General features: G+C 37.0%; 1 protein-coding gene across 1 annotated transcript in view; it reads right to left on the bottom strand.

The window, feature by feature from the left end:
* LOC107188752 (LON peptidase N-terminal domain and RING finger protein 3) overlaps positions 1-18103 on the bottom strand; it is a 104066-nt gene extending 85963 nt beyond the window's left edge. Inside the window, exon 1 of the mRNA XM_015577102.1 lies at positions 17530-18103. Within this exon, the coding sequence (XP_015432588.1) occupies positions 17530-18103 (574 nt within the window). The remainder of the gene's footprint in view (positions 1-17529) is intronic.
* Positions 18104-19649: the final 1546 nt, after the last annotated feature.

Genomic DNA, 19649 nt, shown 5'->3' with positions numbered 1-19649 from the left:
AATTAACACGATCACTGCCAACTACGAGATACATAACTAGTAGTTGAAACATTGCAAAGAAGCTGGATTATTTAAATACCGTTACAAAATTTTTGCGTAATATTGATATTGCGTATAATTGAAAACAAAACAAACAGCCTGTATTAACTAAACGGATACATTTTGGATTATTTATTTACAAATTAAAATGTGTCTGGCTACGCATGGCCTATTGCACTGTGGTAGTCAACGTGTTACAAATACAAAGAATAAATTCTCATCCAAACACATATTCATCTTCAACATCGATTTCAAACAATCACAGTACCTCCTAAAAACTAATATCATTTGGTTACCTTTTCTTTCGCTATAGCACGACGCATTCGGCAAGAGTACATTTCCGCGAACACTCGTATTTTCCATTGAACAGAACACAGAAATAAAACTAGCAATAAAGATTGTAACGAACATCGGTGGCGGTGAGTCAAAGGCAAAAGTATCCGAAAAACGCTCGATCACGGATCGATGCGTAGTGACAAAGGATTCAATATTTATAGGCGGGAAGAGAATCGCGAAAATTCGCGAGTCCCCGTTTCCAATTGGTCGGCCTCCGGCTGATCGTGGCCCTGACACGATGTCGCTCCCGTTGCTCTCTTTTGCGAATCACTCGAACACCACCACCGGATGGCGTCCTTGGTCCCTGGTTGCTCTTTAGAATTCGCGGCCACGTCCTCCCGCCGCCACCGCCGGCTTCCCCTCCGAGATAAAGGTAAGAAGGAGCAACGGGCAAGCGTGTGCCGGGTTTGGCAGTGGTCCATATACGTGCGACGAACCCGTGAAAGCGTCCAACGAGACGCGAGAAACTTTTGGGCGGGATCGAGATAAGACCGAAGGAGCGAAACTATAGTTTCTAGAAGACGAAATTAACCCATTGGTATACTCAACATTGCATAAACGGAACATTCTGTTACATAAAAATTACCGATCCAAACACGTTTTGTTAACACTTATATTTTTTTTTTATACATTTTTATAAGTGGTACATAATTATAGATGTAAAAAGGGGGATTGAATGGGTTAACATCGTGTTCGCCACGTTGTCCACTTATTCTTTCAACTCGCGGTTGTCCTCGCCCTGACCTAGCTTCCGTTCCCTGAAAATGTATTACATATACCGTTTTCGAGCCTCGAAAACGACATGTATGCGGAAACGTACGCATACACGATCAGATTTTCGACATACACAGTGTATTCACAAAGTTCCCGGACTGTTATTACATGATAGTTTCTGGTGGCGACATCTGTGTTTTAAGGCTAAATCTATTGACTATAGATCTTCTTTTGTGTATCAGCTTCGTTTAACCCTTTGCACTTGACTGTCGTCTCTGAGGCGACAAAATGAATGGAAAATCAGAAATTCCGAGTGCAAAGGGTTAACCTTAAAAGATTTAGTCGCTTGTCCGCAGAGCACATTGAAAATTTGTCAGTTTTGTTTTGTTGTAATAATTTTTGTGATGGAGCAAAGAGCTGCGATACGGTTTTGTTTTTTAAGTGGAGAAAGTCCTACAGAGACATACCAAATGATGCAAAATGCATATGGAAGTGACTGTCTCCGTCGTACGCAAATATTTGAATGGTATTCACGTTTCAAGAATGGTTGCAAGTCACTCGAAGACAACCCAAGGAAAGGGCGTCCGTCGACAAGCAGAACGGACGAAATGACTACTGAAATGTTGTCAGAGGAGTTGAAAATAAATATTGGAAATGTTCATGCTATCCTTCATGACGAACTTGGAAAAAAAACACCAGTCCGGTCAATGGTTTCTGTTACACGATAACGCTCCGTCTCACACATCGCTAACTGTGTCTTCATTTTTGGCTAAAAAGTCAGTCACGGTTCTGATGCACCTTCCGTACTCACCAGATCTGGCTCCAGCGGATTATTTCCTATTTCCAAAATTGAAACTAGCCATGAAAGGAACTCGTTTTGAGGACGAGGAAGCAATCAAACGGAAAGTGACAACGACGTTAAAGGGTATTTCAGTTGAAGACTTATCCTGATGTTTCCAGCGACTGTGTGAACGTCATCAAGAGTGTATCAACAGAGGAGGAAACTATGTAGAACATTAAACAATAAAATGATGTCTACCTATAAATCTTTTTGGTAGCAAACATAAGTCTGGGAACTTTTTGAATACACTGTATACAGTATACAGTATTGCTAAAATGTATCCATTACACTACTACGCGTTTCTTGCTTTTTGATGATATTCCACACATTGCACTACGATATCTTTAGTTTATTTACAATATTACCGATCGAATAGTCTTCACCATGAAGAACACACACCGCAGAAGGTTTTTCAATTTTAATCACTGCAACTTTCCGAACTTTCAGCATGTTAGAGCGAATATTGCTTTGCCAATGGATGAACAAGAAATGAATAAGTAAAAGGTGAATTTCGTATTTATAAGACTCGCGGTAGGGACATGGCCCCAAAGAAACAATGAAACGAAAAACATTTCTATAGTACAAATGGCATGTTAATACTCTTGTTTTATTATGCACATGACAAGCTGCTGACAAAAACGATGGACCCTGTTGTCTAAACAATACATATAATCAGCCATAAAATATATACCTGAGTCTAAACATTGTCATAAATTCCAAAAGTCATATCGTTCGAATAATCCTGAGCGATACTGTATTTGGTCACTTTCGTTGATTTTCTTTTATGGGAAATGGATCGATGAAGTTATCGTTAACACTAACCACTGACAATTGTATACCTAAGATAGACCGAGGCGAATCGGATCGAAATAAGAATTCAGTCCATGTTTGTTACGTCGCGATAAGAACAAGCATTCCGATTGTTCGTATAATCTCGATAGCTTGTTCTTAATTATTAATCATTATTAATTGTTTTATCCGATTCGCCTCAGTCTGCTCTATTTCCATAGGATCGATAAAAACAACAGGTTCCCGAAACTAGTACAGATTTATAAGTTACCTGATTAGATTCTTCATTCACGTATTGCAGTAGAAGTTGTGAAAATTCTTGTGAAATATACCCAATTAGAGATTTTAATCGCTTTTACAGAAAATTGTACGAACTCGTCATTTTAACTGTTTTGATAATTCTAGTGTTATCTGGGAGAATTCACTTCATTTGTCGTTTGACTTTTTGTATAAAGGAATATCGTAGCAGTTTGTTGTTGTATTTGTATCACTGTAAATTACATCATGGCGTTTTTATTAATTTCTAATTGTAACAATACGATTTAAGAACTAAACATTAACCAAATCTAACATCTACGTATTTTTATTTGCACTAGTTTTGTCTAATGTTTGTGATTCACAATTTCAAGTTTAAAGAATCCCACGACAAATCTTCAAAGTATTCGAAGCTATCGCCTTCAAGGTAGAAACCAAATGTAAAAATAATATAATGAATAACCTTCACTTTGATACCATCATTCATGATAAATGCGAAATTCCACATTTTTATTTTAAAATTGCACCAGGTCATGTGAACATTCATACGTTATATATAAATCGAGTTTGTTTTTCTCTTAGCCGGTAGGACAAGCTGATAATAAAAGCATATGAACTCGCTTAAAAGTTATTGCTAACCTTGAGAAAAACAATGTCGAATAATATTCATACGTGAACGTAATATTTATCGGTCTAAAACAATTGTTGATAAAATTTTGTCGTGACGTATTAATACATGATACGAACTTTGAAAACGAGCGCAACCAGTGGATCAAAGTAACGTCACATATCCGGTACAAGACATTACCATAGAGACACAATAAATCATTTGTATTTTTTTTATTTTGGTTGCAATGTGCTTACTGCCTTTATGAAATAGATTTATTTATTTCGTACATACAAAACAAAATTTTTATATAAGACCACTTAACGGAAATATAAATTAAATATTAAAAGGTTGTTATGAAAGCTCAGTAATTTGACTACTAAAAAGAGTAATCTACTGATCCAAATAATATTTCACTATTCCGTGCGTTTAAAACATGTGTTTCCAGTTTTTAGAAAATGAATGACATATAATGTAATTCTACGACATTAGTTTATATACAAAACATAATATTATATAGGTAACATATTGTTACCTTGGACATTTCAACCACAAGCGCTTCGAGTAGGTACTCAGCTTTAAAAGTTTGTCTCAGATGTTTGAAAGTTTAAGCTTCATATGATGCAAGTGTTCAATATTTCGTCGTTCAGAATTAGCTATAAAGTTTCGCGGACTCAAGTTTTATACATTACATCCACACTAGTTACACAAACAGTATCGTGTAAATAGAAGCGTTCAACTTTCAAGCCTCTATTAACTGAAAATTTTCAAAAGTCCGAATCACACATTCCGGGATCATTCGCTGTTCTTTATATCTCTCCCTTATTTCAATGATCTCATTAATATTTTTTTTATGTCATGTCAGAAGCGAACACCGTCTAGAAGCGCTGTTTCCGATCCGAACAAAGAATACAATTTATTGGAACCCCGTACTCGATTCATCGATGGAAACAGCGTCGCTGGACATGTTATATGAACAATGGTGATCGGAGCGTGCTCGTGTTTACTTTCCGCATAACATAGTCCGTGGGAGCGGCGTAGTAATCCTGTAACGCTTATCGTGTACGATAAGAGAGGGAAACCGAGGGGGAGCGAGAAGGAGAGTGAACGCACGATAAACGGGACGAAAAGAGTTCGATAATATTATTACGTAATTGGGAATCAGCATACCTTTGTGGCATTGTAAAAACACTTGCACGATCTAGTAAGTAGGAAGAAAGATCCTTATACCTCAAAGCTGGACATTTTGTGTTGTGAAATGTACAGTTCAGTAGGTGTAGTGTTCCCTCCATTGGTAACGCAATTATTAAGAACAGTGAACACTATTCTATGATCATAATACTAACTGACTTCTTTCTCACCGTAGAATCAAGCAAGGTCTGTCTTTTATCACCTGATTCTGTGATACACTGAGAGTTACGATGCAATTAATCAGTAGATCAATCAAGCGTAAGTATGGAGGTGAGGTATACTGCACTATGATTAAGATATTCACGTATTAACACGTGAAAAATCAAAATAAGTGTAAAGAACATAAAAATAATGAAGTTTGGATTATTTGGTTACTTTTCATCTAATTTTAGTTGGATAAAACATGGGAATAAAATTAATTATTATGTAGCTTTCTATAATGTTAGTACACCGACTACTGTATTATTCACACGTAATTGACAGAGTTGATTTTGGAGTAAATCTTATTTGTCGAACTGGTCTGATACTATACAGTATCATTTATTGTGTTCATAAATCAAAGCCTATAAGGACGCATTCATAAATAACTTCTTTGCATAGGAAGAAGGCATTACAAATAAAATGCAATAAGCACCTTTTGAGGAATTATACAGACAAATCACAAACGTCGATATCCAACTGATACACATCCTTGAGGTAATGTTAAAAAATTATCATAACAAGGACTAACAAGCAAGGTTTCCCAACCCGCAGGTTCGGATTTTAATGAAACTTTGTGGAGTTGTAGAGGGCCTCAAATGTACGCAAGGAACATTTTTTTACGGCTGACATTCACTCTAAGATGGTGAAGTCACTCTTTAAAGTTCACCAAATTTTTCGTTTTTTTTCAGTATATTCTGTTAACCGTAACATATAGGAAAAAACTTTTAATGGAAAAACTGAATTATATTAAAAGACCTATCAAACTGCAAAAGAAAAATAAATATAATACATATGTATATGAGATACATAATATATAATATGTATGTACCTATGTACATGTATAAACAACAAATATATGCAGTGTACATTGAATATCCATTCTTTTACGAATATTTAAAACCCTTATATACAGTTAAAAAACTTTCAATACAGCGGGTAATCCATGCAAGATAGTAAAGTGGTACGTCGACAAGAAATGTAGCATTTTATGATTTATTTAATCATTGATAATAATTGCAAAAAATGTTGCATATTATCAATAATTTTTACATACAACGTCGCTACTTATAAAGTACAACTTTCAATTTCACGTACCGTAAAATAAGAATACAGTGACAAACCTATCAATTTATTACAGTAGGATTAAGTTGCTTGCATCTTTCAAGCCGCTCGGTTCTTTCGAGCCGCCCGAAACTATACGAGGCGCCCGAAAGGAACGAGCCACCCAGAGCGGTCGAACCGGCAGAAAAAATTCGAGCTACCCGAATTTTTCGAGCCGCCCGAAACGATTCGAGCTACTCGATGTTTTCAAGCCGCTCGCTTCTTTCGAGTACTCGAACAGCACTATGTAGTAGCCAACGTTACCGCAAGAGCTCAGCCGGCAGACACACGCTCTGATTGGTCGGCGTTTTTCATTAATATCTCGTTAACAAAGGCTCGGAGAATTTTTTCGGTAAGGAAAAAGTTGTTTCAAATCACCCCGGGAATCACTCCTTTCACGGACTTACAAGTATTTTGAGACACCCTGTATATATTCTTTTGTTTTAGTTTGATAGGTCTTTTCAGTTTTTTCATTAAACGTTATTTCCTATATCTTACAGTTAACAGAATATACTAAATCCATCTTAAAGTGAATGTCAGCCGAAAAAATTCTTCCTTGCATAAATTTGATGCCCCCTAGAATCCCAGAAAATTTCATTAAACCAGAATCTACACATTGAGAAACCCTCCTTGTAAGTTATTATATATTTTGTGAGGCACTAATGACTTCTATAACACCAAAAGAAAGTTTTTGCGATAGACTTTCTGTTGAACTCCATTTCATTTGAAACCATATGATATTGTTGATATTAATATATTATATAATACTGATACAGCAGAAGATTTTTCCTGAAAATATGATCCAATTATTTATGTATTTTTCATTTAAAAAAAGAACCCAAGTTGCTGCCTACTAAGTGATCCCAAACTTCTAAGCGATACAGTACATCATAACATAATCGCCATTATTAAGTAAAAGATGATACATCAGAGACGAAAATGAATACAGGGAAAATTACATTCGATTTGAAAGAAATGTATTTTCATACGAATTTCGTGAATCCTCATCAACGCTTCAGCTGGAAATGCAGCAGCAACTGCTTCTCGTTATCTTGCGATAAGATCGATCAATAGCTGCCAGCCGCGCACCGAAGAAATGAAACCCAAGGAACCGAATTGTCCGGGGAATTCAAAGGAGGTCTCGTAACGGCCAGGCATTTCCCGAGAGCGGGAGCGTGACCATTGTCTTCCGAGTATTTTCGAATCGTGGTATCCCGCTTCTGCAAAGAGGTCTATAATTACCGTTCGAGTGCAAGCTGCACTTTATATAGCACGTGCACGCAGCGCGGCACGTACGATGACAGAAGCGGGCGTAGAAAAAATCGCGGACTTTTTCCAACACGAGAAACAAGTAATTTCATCGAGAGCTGGGGAAGGTGGGAGGAGGGGTTGGGTGGAAAAGCGGGATGTAGGACACGTGAAGGAGTAAAATGCTGACGTCACTTTGACATTTACATACCGACGTATATAATGTGTAGTTCGTAGTCCACTAGAAAGTGTTCCTGAACTTGTATATATTGTTTATTTCGAGAATCACGAAGAACCGTTCACAACAATGTTCAACAATTTTATGCTAGTTATGTTTCACAATAGCAGGGTGATCAGGATAATAAAGTATTCGTTGTTATACGTGAAATGATTGTTTTATTACTTGCACTTGATATTATATACATATATTGAACACTATATGAATTTTTTCAGACAATGTAGGATTAAAGATAGACTCTGTACACGTGTTTCATTATAATAGAAGTGTTACATTCTACCTTTATAAAGTTTAGCGTTTGATATTGTTATGTTAGATAGTATTCTGAAATGAAGAAAGGAGTTGTGTTAATAATTTTCATTCATAAAAGTAACGTCAATCATACTTATCAGTAAAATCGCTCATTTCGTATATAACGGTTTAATATTAAACAATTGGGGAATTAATAATTAATGTCATTGCGTGACGCAATTGTCTATCACACTGATGCTCTCATAACGAAAATCACTGTACAAACATTTTTTCCGCACGTCAATTCTTACAGTTATTTATTATGTAATTGTTTATTCTTATTTTATTCTATCGGTAGCAATATAAATCGGGAGTTAAAGAATATTTCTCGAGTTTCATTAGAACCATGTACTTCAACAAAATGATCAATGTAAAGAATAATCTGCAATCTAATCTTGAATTATTTCCAATCAGGTTTTTGCATCCTACCAACAATCACAGAAATAAAAGTATTAGCAGCATCTTCATGATTATATTATCGAAACCGATCACGAAATTGTAGCTGCTTTTTCAGTTGGTAAAATCTATCATATAAAAAAGATATCTGTACATGTCTACCTTTACTAAATTTATTTTTATTCTTCTATTAGTAAGAGTCACCTCATATTTCAGGTCGTAACTAGAGAATTAGTATAAAAACATGTTATATAATGAAACGAAGAATTCTTATAAAAGAAAGGATACTCGTAAAAAATTCAATTAACTTCAATTTAATTTAGAAGTATCTATAGAAATTTGTGCTGTATTTTCTTTTATCGACAAACACTCGACGATAACGGAATCCAATGAACTAGGAATGTATGCAACAACTGTGTAGCAACGTAGGAAAGTTTAGTTCGTTCCCGTAGAGGGGAAATTGAAGTTACCGTAACTGGCCTGAGAGGCCAGGTGGACGCCGAGTGCAGGTGCAGTCGAGCAAAGAGGAGACTAGGGCTACGTGTTTGCAGATGGCACCTTCTCGATTCGTTTTGCTTCTTTAAATTTAGTCCCTGAGCTGGCAGGGACTTACGTAATTTTCATATACCCGACAGCATTGCGATACGATGATTCCAATATGACCATACGAAGCTCACTCGGATCATTAACTGCGTTCTGTATCACGAGAATAAATTAAAGACGCTTTATACGTGTGCTGTTTGATTACCTCTGATCGAAATATACATCGAGAACCCCTTGTGTAGATACTGGAATACTTATAGCTTGAGACATAAGTTAAAAATAATGACTAAAAATGTTATCAATATTTCAGATGCGTCAAAAGATTATCCGTCTCATGATCATATAAGCAGGGAAAAGGAAAACTGTATAATTTTCGAAAGACACGTATAAACATTTTTCTTCTTTATTCGATGAAATAAACTTATAAATTACCTGTTAAAATCTCATGACTACCGTTCCACGACCAATAAAGTCACAAATATTACACCACAAATTCAGTCCACTTTGGTGAAATCTAAATTCCGTTGGATTTTGTTGACTCGTATTTTTGTCCTCGACGCGGTAAGCTGTGCGAAAATCCTTGCATCACCGGGTGGCTACTGACAGACGGCCACCACTCGTCTATTCTCACGGTGGTGTTCCGCGACCACGAACACCTCGACGTCCCTTTTAGATACCGTTAGTAAAGGATTACTAAGAATAATGACGCGTAGCCGCGCGATAACACGTAAGCCGTGCTTCGTGACTAATCGCGTCCTTGTCGAGATCGTCCTCGTTATCTTCGTCATCGAAGAGATTATGTTTTATGAAGAAGGTCCCGCGAAGAGATTCAGTGCTCATTCTTTTCTTACACGATAACCATTTAGACTACGGCGAGTAACATAAATGCGCCGCAAAATAGCTGCGATTTCGCTATTAGAATTGTTGATCACTGGATAAAATATAGATCGTCGCATCGTCAACGTACGTCATCACAAGAAATGGTAAGAAGAGGAGGGATAGCGTCGAATTCGTATCATTAGAAAAACATTCCTGTTTCAAAGTTACGCGATTTGTGCTGATTGAGGAGCTGCGATCCAAAAGATCCGATACAAACCACTTGGGTTTGAGAACGTTCATACTAAACACTCTGAGTTGGGAAATTCAGGAGGAAAATCTAGCCTAGACTTTGGAAATTGATACAGAATTCCGCGATCGGCATTGATTGAACGGAGAATAGGTGTGGGATGGATTGCATTGAATTTTTTCGAGTTCAGAATAGCGTTTATACTTCAGATCGAGTCGAAAATCATTACATGCGAAATAGCCTGTGTTCAGTTCGAAACAGTGTTACTCGAGTATGTTGAGTTTAAGACCAAGATGAAACTTCTATCAACGTGGCCTGATATTCTGAAGTGATACTAACTTTCTACTGATATCATCTATTCGAGAAAAAGTGTGACCATTTTTTAAAATGTTTAAGATGTGATGTATTTTAACAATAATAAACATACATATAGATATAACATTAAAAGTTCACAAATACATGGTGTAATCAATATTTTTCAGGTAGGCGAAATTACGCGCGCTTTTTCACGATCCTTATTTGTGCTTCTCCTGTTTCTTTTACAATCGCGATTGAAACTCTAGATTTTAACAGTTCTAATCTGTTGTACATAAAAAACGCAAGTAATTTCTTTTTTATAAAACTAATTGGATTAAAAAAATATCGATTGAGCGTGACCGTAGAGTAACTTCATTTAATCATTCTACGTTCTTTGTACCTAAAAACATTACATTATTCACCATCTCTTTCATTAAAAAAAATTATAGATTAAATGTGAAGAACTAATTAATAATCAATTAAAATCTGCGACCGATTTCGGTGTCTCTATGACTTTCGCTTCAAGAATTAAAGTAATTGTTATACATACTTTAACAATTCATTTCCTACAATAGATATAGGTTGAATAGTAAAATTACGACTCTTTCTTTAATATGACTTCGCCATCACTTCCTATTTACATAGCCGCGTTTTCGACGCTCAAATTGCAATTTCATTTATCAACATTAATTTTTAAATACCAGGTATACATACCAGTACGCACATTTCTTTGTTTTTATGTAAATCAGTATCGTAATTTAATAATAAAATTTATTGTACACAATTCTTTGTAAGTCACGTTTTTATTAAGGGGTCATGCTCAGTCAGGAGGCCGAAAAAAGAGTGTTCTTTGGGAATTTTGTTCTCGAAAACTATAAGACCTTTTGCAAAAAATGTGTTTGTGTTTCAAAGATTGCAGTTTATAGATTATAAGGTAATTCTTTTATTTAAAAATATTTATTAGTAAATAAATGGTGAGCGATCTCCCGGATGTGTCTTCACAAAAAGTGGTCTGCCGTGATCACTGTAACTTCGTAACGGTTCATCTGAAATTAAAAATTCAGTAAGATTTATGTAATGAAAGAACCAATCTTGTCCTTGAACGTGGGGTTTTTCGAAATATCGATTAGGAACAAAATAGCGGACGTTTTCTTGACAAAGTGCGATTTTCATCTAAAAAATCACTCGTTTTTGGTCAATTAAAAAAAAAGTATGGAACGAACAAAAGAATCCTTCGTTCAAGGACAAGTTTTTCTGATTTCAAACAAGGCGCAAAAGGCTTCATGTAGATCGACACAGTAGTTTCCGAGAAATATTGATCACCGATTTGAACAATATAGTTTCGAGAAAAACGCGTTTGAAGTTTCAAATCAAGCTTACATTTATATAAAATGTTCATTTTTTAACGTCTGTAACTCTGTCATTTTTAATTGGATTACCTTGAAACTTGCACACAATATTCTCGAGATGTTGGACTTAAAGAAAATGTAGAAAGTGAAAAATTTTTTGAAACTTTTTGACTAAGCATGACCCCTTAAAGATAAATAAAGTGGCAGTATTAGGGGCACTGTTAGCAATTGGGGCATTTGTCCTATATACTTTACCTAGCTATGAAACCAGCCGCCCCTTATCTCGCGTCGGGCGAGCGTGTATCCAAAGGCGCGTCGCGAAAACGACGAGAGAGTTTCACGTGTGGGAAAGTAACCGGCGGCACGTGCCGCGGCGTCGGAGGTGGCGTTCGCTTCAATTTAACGCAGAGTACGCGCGATGCGTTAGATTTTCCGTGGCGTGAGTAAGTATGCGCGCGTGTTGCTCCGCGGCCCAGTCGAGTCGGTCCACGCGCGAGTAAGAAGGCTTTGTGTTCTCAGTACATGCACCGTGTCTAGTCGAATGGGCTGGTGCGGCGGCCGGGCCGTTCGGAATAACCTGACATCTCTCCACTCTCCCCAAGAGTCTCTTTCTCTCTGTCTCCCGAAGCGTTATATAAGCAGCGCCTCAGACTGGCCGTGAACTTACCGACGTCGTCGTCTTCGCGTTCGAACGTAGCCGCCGCCGCCACCTCCTCCACCTTATCCCTCCTACCCGCCCCGCGTGGTTCGCGCAAGGAGTCCGTTCCGTGCACTCGGCATGCACCAAAGGGGGAAAAGGAATGCGATCGATTCATTTATTCTTTCCAGGAGAATCGAGAGAGAGAGAGAGAGGGACAGAATTGTCTTACCTGCCGGCTGCAGACCACGGTTTATACCTCCTCTTGGAGCAACCGGCCCCGTAGAATAACGTTTCCACGGAGGAGCATTACGTGCAGCTTAAAGGCTGGGATTCTCAACATTGGTTAATATAGCTGGACAAGGAGCCATCGAAATATTATTCGATAAGTTCTATCTACAGATACTGATGTATAAGCTATTCTGTCAGTGACTGTCGTGAAAGTGTTCCGATGGAGGCTAGTGATTGGTTAGGTTAACGAATAATGAGGATTCAGCTTGAGCATGTTCGGAAGAGATTCTGAGGCATTTATAGGAGAAACTAGTTGCTGGTAGCGTTCATTTCGTTTCTTGGTTAGGTAATTGAAAGATCGCTGTAGACAGGGTGTCTCAGCTAACTTGATCACCTCGAATAATGACAACGGTACACTTTATACACATTTTTAAGCGTGAAACTTAAATGGCATCAAGGGACACATCTTATAAGGTATGTCCTTTTTTTGTGGGTGGAAGCATTTGAGAGATTTCAATGTTACCTTGATTTTTTTTAACGGAATGACCTACTTTTTGTACCACCGATCGATAGAGTATCAAATTCTGAGTATAAATGTATTGACCTTCATACGTCCTAAACTTAATAGTTAATTTAACGAGATATTTACAAAATAATTTTTAATACGTACTTACTATCTGGAAACTATAGGTGCTCGAACTGATGCCCCTCAACTTCAATACAGCGATTTCAATACCGTGATTATTTTGTAAACATCTCCTTAACTACACATTAGGTTTGTATGAAGGTCAACACACTTTTACTCAGAATTTAATATTTTATCGACGTATTTTACAAAAAATAGGTCATTCCGTTACAGAAAATTAAGGTGACCTTGAAATCTTCGAAACGTTTCTACCCACAAAAAAACATGTACCTTATTAGATGTGCCCCTTGATGCCATTTAAGTTCCATGCCTCAAAATTTTCATAAAGTGGTCTGTTAAGTCATTATTCGAAGTGATCAAGTTAGCTGAGACACCCTGTATTATGCACTGTTTGACGTGGAGGGGCAGCGAAATTTCGGAGCAAGTACTATTTCTATAATCAAATGAATCCAACTCGAATTAAAAAATTTTGCATTTTAGGTGTGTTTGACCTTGGCAATATTGTAAAGTATTCGATAGTGTTCCATACTGATAAGTTTAGAATAACGATAGTCGCATGAAAATAATAGTTTACTACGTCCTTTTATAAACACTATACAGAAATAGAGCTTATCTTGTAGGGATCTCTTTGTTTATAAAAATATGTGCTTTGATAGTACCTTCTTAATGTTGCTACCTATATTTGAGACTAATTTTCATCGCAAATGATTAAGAACTATAAATACTAATATCTGAAAGTTATTAATTATTAACGTAACAATTTAGACGGCCATTAAATCATTACAAGTAATCTAAAATTAACATGGAAATATCATGAGTTCTTTTATGATCAGCAAGATGTTTCATATAGTAGATTACAAAGTACTACATGTACTGTATATGATAAATCAGACGAATTTTATAGTAAGTTTGGGATAAAATGTAAAATTTCTGTTAAACTAATTGTTCTTTTATAGAGTCACGAAATCACACTATTCACATTATTTTTAATTTCTCATTTTTCTGTTAATACTGTATCCGACATGATCGTCTAAATCATCACATAAAAAGAAACAATTTTTTTTATCGTTTCGTTTTAAACTAATTACTATATTAAGTCCAGTGTATTTTTTTCTAATATTTGATACATTTAACTGAATTACTCAAATAAATTAAATAGCTTAAGTACAGATGTTTCTCATGCGACAGAATTGCAATTCAAATAAAAATCTATTTACAGATTTCGAAATTGCAGAAACTCGCGTGAGTTATTCGTATCGCAACAACGAACGCGACTCTTCTTTCCCTGTTCATCGTGTATTGTATAGGTTTTAATCACTCCGGCTGGTACGAGGTCTGGTTGATGACCCCGTTGCAGCCTGATGATGAGCACGGGCTCCTTTGTCCGGATTCCCAGACGTCGAAACGTCTCATGGACCAGTTTCTATTTTTTAATCCATGACGCTATGCCGTGATTGTCGGACGACTGGACATCGCGACGACGTGTTACGACCTCGAAAGCTGGATTCTTTTCCAATGTCGTACGTTCCTCGGAATTTCGCTAAATTCATCGATAAATTTGCAGATGCTTGAGCTGTGATTTATTCGGAGCCGCTCTTTTGAACCAATTTATCCTATGGGAGATGAAACGAGATAATCGTGGATCTTGTTCTACTATCTATGACATTTACTTTAAATAAATGAAATAGAGAAGTATAACATGAAGTAAATCCATAGTATTGATTAATTTTAGAAGAATTGAAATTTGATGGTAAAAGTCCCATAATAGTAAATTTTTTTCAAGTTTCTAGTATCATTAATTGAGAAAAATATTTTAAACAAAATCTTTTTTAGATATTTGTACAAACATTTTTGTAATTTGTAGTAGTCTGATTGTAAAGTATTTATGCGTTGTTAACGGCACAAAGCGAGCAATTCGATTTTCATAGCTTTGTAGACGCTGTTCTATAAAGTTTAAAAAAAAATCATCCGAATCGAAATTTATATCGAGATGATTTAACATTTCTTCAAAAGTTACTATAACCATTCGATAAAACGAATATGCCAGAACTTTTCCAGAGTCAAAGTCTATTTATTTAAACAGTTTTAAATATATTAAATTTTCAATTGTAAAGACTGCGCAACATTAAAGTATTCTTTTATAAATTATGTTTTTAATTCATTGCATTAAACATATTAACAAATACAATTTAAAAATATAGCATTATTTTAAAAAATAATGACGATGCTATAATGTGATTGATAGTTCAATTTATGTTAGTATCAATATCTACAGGTTATACGAAGTTGACTCCTTAATTTAAAAATAAACAAATTATAAACAATGTTAATATTAAGTTCAGTTATAAATAACTTTTTCAGAAGATTACCGGTATTACTAAATGATAATTAAGGAAGAATCACAATTAATATTTAATTTAATAAATTGTGAATGCAATTTTTAAATATGCATTAAATTTCATAATTATAAAAAATATTAACTAATGTTGAATGTGGAATAAGTAGAAATAAACTTTAAAAAGAGCCCAATTTAATAGTATTAATGTCTGTCATGAAAAAATAATGAATTTAAAAACTCTTATAACTACAAACATACGAATACATTAGATAATATCAACGTTATATAAAGTGACGATAAACAGAAGTACATACTCGACATTCATCTCAGATACTCTGCTTTCATCCTGTTGTTACTCGTACATCATTTTCGAAATGAAACTTCGTCCAATCGTTTCAAAACGAAACTTCAACAATTTTTATAGCCCACCAAATTCCTTAAAAGTGTTCTTTCAAGAAAGAACAGAAAAAATTTAATGAAAAAGAACAAAATTCTGCACAGTAAAAACAAGAATAAATGCAAGACGCAGATCTGCACTTTTCCTACGCTTGAAACAAAACATCCTCGGACTAAGTGCTCATTATTTACGACTGTGTTGTTTATAAAAACGTAATCATCGCATAAAACGGATAACAAACTCGAGATTGTTCGCAGTCAATAATGAACATTTGAATGGAATACTTATGTATTTGTTTGCGTGATTTAATGTATCGGAATTATCATTCCCACAGTTCGTTCACAGCAGTTTTGTTTCAAGCTTCTTTTTTTTTATGACCGATAACGTTGAATTGTTCTCATTCCGAGGTTCGCTTTTTCTATCTTTGGGATCGGTACATGCAAATTAATTCGATCTTCTTGCGGTTCGTAACGTTATCCGGATTCGTTGTTTCGTAATGATCTTTATGTAACTACTTTGTAATCCCTGGCGAGAATTTAATAGCTCGAACGGCTTTTCTGTTAAACGAGTCGTGCGCCTGTGTATACAACTTTGTTTTGTAAGAGGGCATAAAGAAAATGAGGTTACACGGCAGAAGGAAAATCACACATTTTATACAGAGTTCGTGATGCCGTAATATTAAAAGTCACCTTTAAACTCGAATAACAACAAATTTTTAGATATATATAATCCTTCAAATCTGAGTAATTTTTTCCAAACGTATTTTTTTTTTTAATTTAATACATTCCATTTTGTTTAACGATCAATCACCTAAATATCAGCTTTATTTAATAATATTTAGAGTAAGTATTTTATATTTATAATAATGGAGTAGTAAGTTATTTCTAATAAGTATTATGTTTCTGTTAATTTGGTATCAATAAAATACCACATTAAATTATCACATTAGAGATGTTGAAGTGTTAATATTATTTTATAGACGTTGTCCGTTTAATTTTATTTTGCCTTCAAGTTGGAATTTGAGGGAAGAAATGAAGAGAACAACATTCAAAACATACTGATTTATGTCGGTAGCTATACCAAGTCTCATGCTTAGGACATACTTAATATTTATCATTATTTCGAGGTATGAAAAAATGAATGATTGATTGAACCGCAGATTGATTTCACTTACATTTACATTTGATCGCCTTTAATATAAACTGAAGTTTCAATATCTTTTAGTCAATGTGTTCAAGGAATTCTACCATACAGAACGACAAACCTACTTCAAAAAAGTACTATAGATAAAAAATGCACTTTATAAAAGCAAGTATCCGGTGAATATATGTTCAAAAATATTTCCTAATAAATGTATTACTCAAAAACTTTATGTACCGTAAATTGTAATTACAAAGATCAACTTTGATCTACCAAAATTGATATCTAAAAAAGAATTGTTTATAAACGTAGTAAAAGTATCTATGAAAGGAGAGCGCCAGAAGCTCCAAGACGTCTTCACTTCGACAGTAAGAAAGTATCAAAAGTGTAGAACCACAATTACTGTAAGCAAAAAATGCACGCAAATTCTGTTCCCTCCATTTTACTTAGTTTGCTCGATAAGAACTATGATCCTCAAACGTTTTATTAATAACATTTTATGGGAACGTTTACAATCGTATGCTTTACTAGATCTCTGTTTTTTATGTAGAATTGCATTTCTTATCAGATTCCAAGCTGTTAGACACTTTGTAAACACTAGATCTCAGTTACGGAAAGAAGCTGAAACATTCACTCACCAAGATGAACTGCTAGGTTGTACCTCTCGAGAGCTTGACCCAGGTGTCCCTCTTTCATCAAAATGTCACCCTCGTGTCTCACTCTACTCGCTTCCGCTTCCCGTGGCCACCACTTTTCCACAAGCCTCTGCACAAGCACATTGGTTTCACCCGTACCGACGATCTTTTGTCCGCACACGCGACAGTTCTTGCCCGGTTCCGCGCAGTTCTTGCAGTAGGTATGACCGCAGTTGGCGGTCACTGGTTGGCACAGGGTTCCCTCGCAGAAAGGACACGCGAAGGACGTCTCGATTTTCCGCCTGGAATTGGCGGCAGTCGTGATGGCGAAGCCCGCCAGTTCCTCTAGGAGGGCATTGGTCAGGTGTTTCAATCGGTCTGGCGGAACGGAACCCACGGCCAAACACCTCGAGTAAACACCAATAGACTCTCTAATTCTACCGCACTTCACCAGAGAATCCCCGTATCCTACTAGCATTTCGAAGCTTGGACTTTGCTGTTTCAAGCTCCGTTCGTACATTTCTACGGCGAGCCTGTAGTTACGAGAGGCGAACGCTTCCTTCGCAAGCTCTGTCATCTTCGATGTCAAACACTTTTCCGAGGGGCTTTCCAGCTGGAACTTATATCCTCTATCCCCCTAATCCGTTACGACACACGCGGAGGGGTTGATGGAACAAACGATTCACGTGCGCGCGTCGATCGTAGGGTGAACCGCGCGGCAAAATCCGCTAGACGGTTTCTCCGAGGTAAAAACGCGCATTTTATTTTCGTTGATCAATTCGAACGACTAACACTCTTTTCATTCATAACATGAACAACCTCCGGAACTGGCTGGTATATCGATTTCCGTTTTCTCTCAGTAAAAAATTACGGTCCCGAACGAAAAAAAAACACTTCACTGGGTCGCTGGTAGGATATTATCCAAAGCTTTGTGTTAACATCCACTGATATGCCGGAAGTCGACACCTTCGTAAAATAAACTCGATTCGTCAGTCACGTTTGACAGTTGGCCGGCCATGCGGTCGGAGTATCCAAAGCGAACAGCCACGCAAAGTCGCTGCTACGTACAGTACGACGGCGCACTGACGACTGTTGGTTCGCTTGTCACCGCTCGCTTGGGCCACTGTCAGAATCGTAAACCAAGCAGGCCAGCGAGAGGGGTGGTGGTGGTGGTGGTGGTGGTGGTGTGGTGGTGGAGGCGGTGGCGGTGGCGACGGCAACGGCGTCGATGGAACCGTGGGGGCAAGCTACGACGACGACAGCGCCACGCGGCGGTTCACACACCTTCGTCGACTCATTCTCGCAGCGTCTACCTCGCCAAGTATTTCGTGATAGCGCGGCGGCTGGCTCATGCCGTATCAACGGTGATTCTACGTTCTATGTAGGCGTTCGCGACGGTGTCGTGCCACACCCCCACTACAGAGCGTTAACCGAGGCGTCATCCTGCCACTATGTGAATCCTTCCTCGACGGAACATTTTTTACCCCTAGCTTAGCGTTACGACGTTGTAATGTTTTTGTTTTCAAATAATTTCTTTGAACTTTTGCGTCATACTGACTGAATATATACTCTTCCAGTTCAGATGAATACATTTTATAATACCACAGTTGCCTTTAGAAGTCTGAAACTGATAATTCTTTCCGTGGTTGGTATTTGTTGATTGGTCATGATTCAAATGTATCGGTAGACGAATATTCTTGAGACTCTCTATATTGTCCCTTTATTATTCAAGTTGAATTCTCTATTTTGATGAAAACATAGCTTCCGGAGTATCAACAGGCTCCAGCAATTCGCATCACTTTGGTATCGAACGGCGGCATCTGTCCCCGCGTGTCCTGTCGCAAGCTACCCCGGGAGAAGCTAGGCAGCCAGAAGCCGGCCTTGAAATAAAAACGAAGCAACGTCGGGAGGCTTGCACGTAAACTTCCACGAAAATTACGGTAAACAGGTTGGCGCGTGCTAAGCGAGCGAAGGTGGGGTGGCGAACCGTTTAACCAGGACACTTGTTGTGTTGTGCTCGTCGTTATCTCGATCGGAGACTGGGCCGGTCGTGTTCTTCGAAGGGACACGGTTGCTTCTGTGCGAATCGCAGCACGAAACACACTTGGTTGTCGACGTTGTTG

The sequence above is a fragment of the Dufourea novaeangliae genome, unplaced genomic scaffold (assembly GCF_001272555.1).
Source record: "Dufourea novaeangliae isolate 0120121106 unplaced genomic scaffold, ASM127255v1 scaffold108, whole genome shotgun sequence".
In the NCBI taxonomy this organism is placed as follows: Eukaryota; Metazoa; Arthropoda; class Insecta; order Hymenoptera; family Halictidae; genus Dufourea; species Dufourea novaeangliae.
The sequence above is the reverse complement of the archived record's forward strand: the minus strand, read 5'-3'. Positions and strand labels throughout refer to the sequence as shown.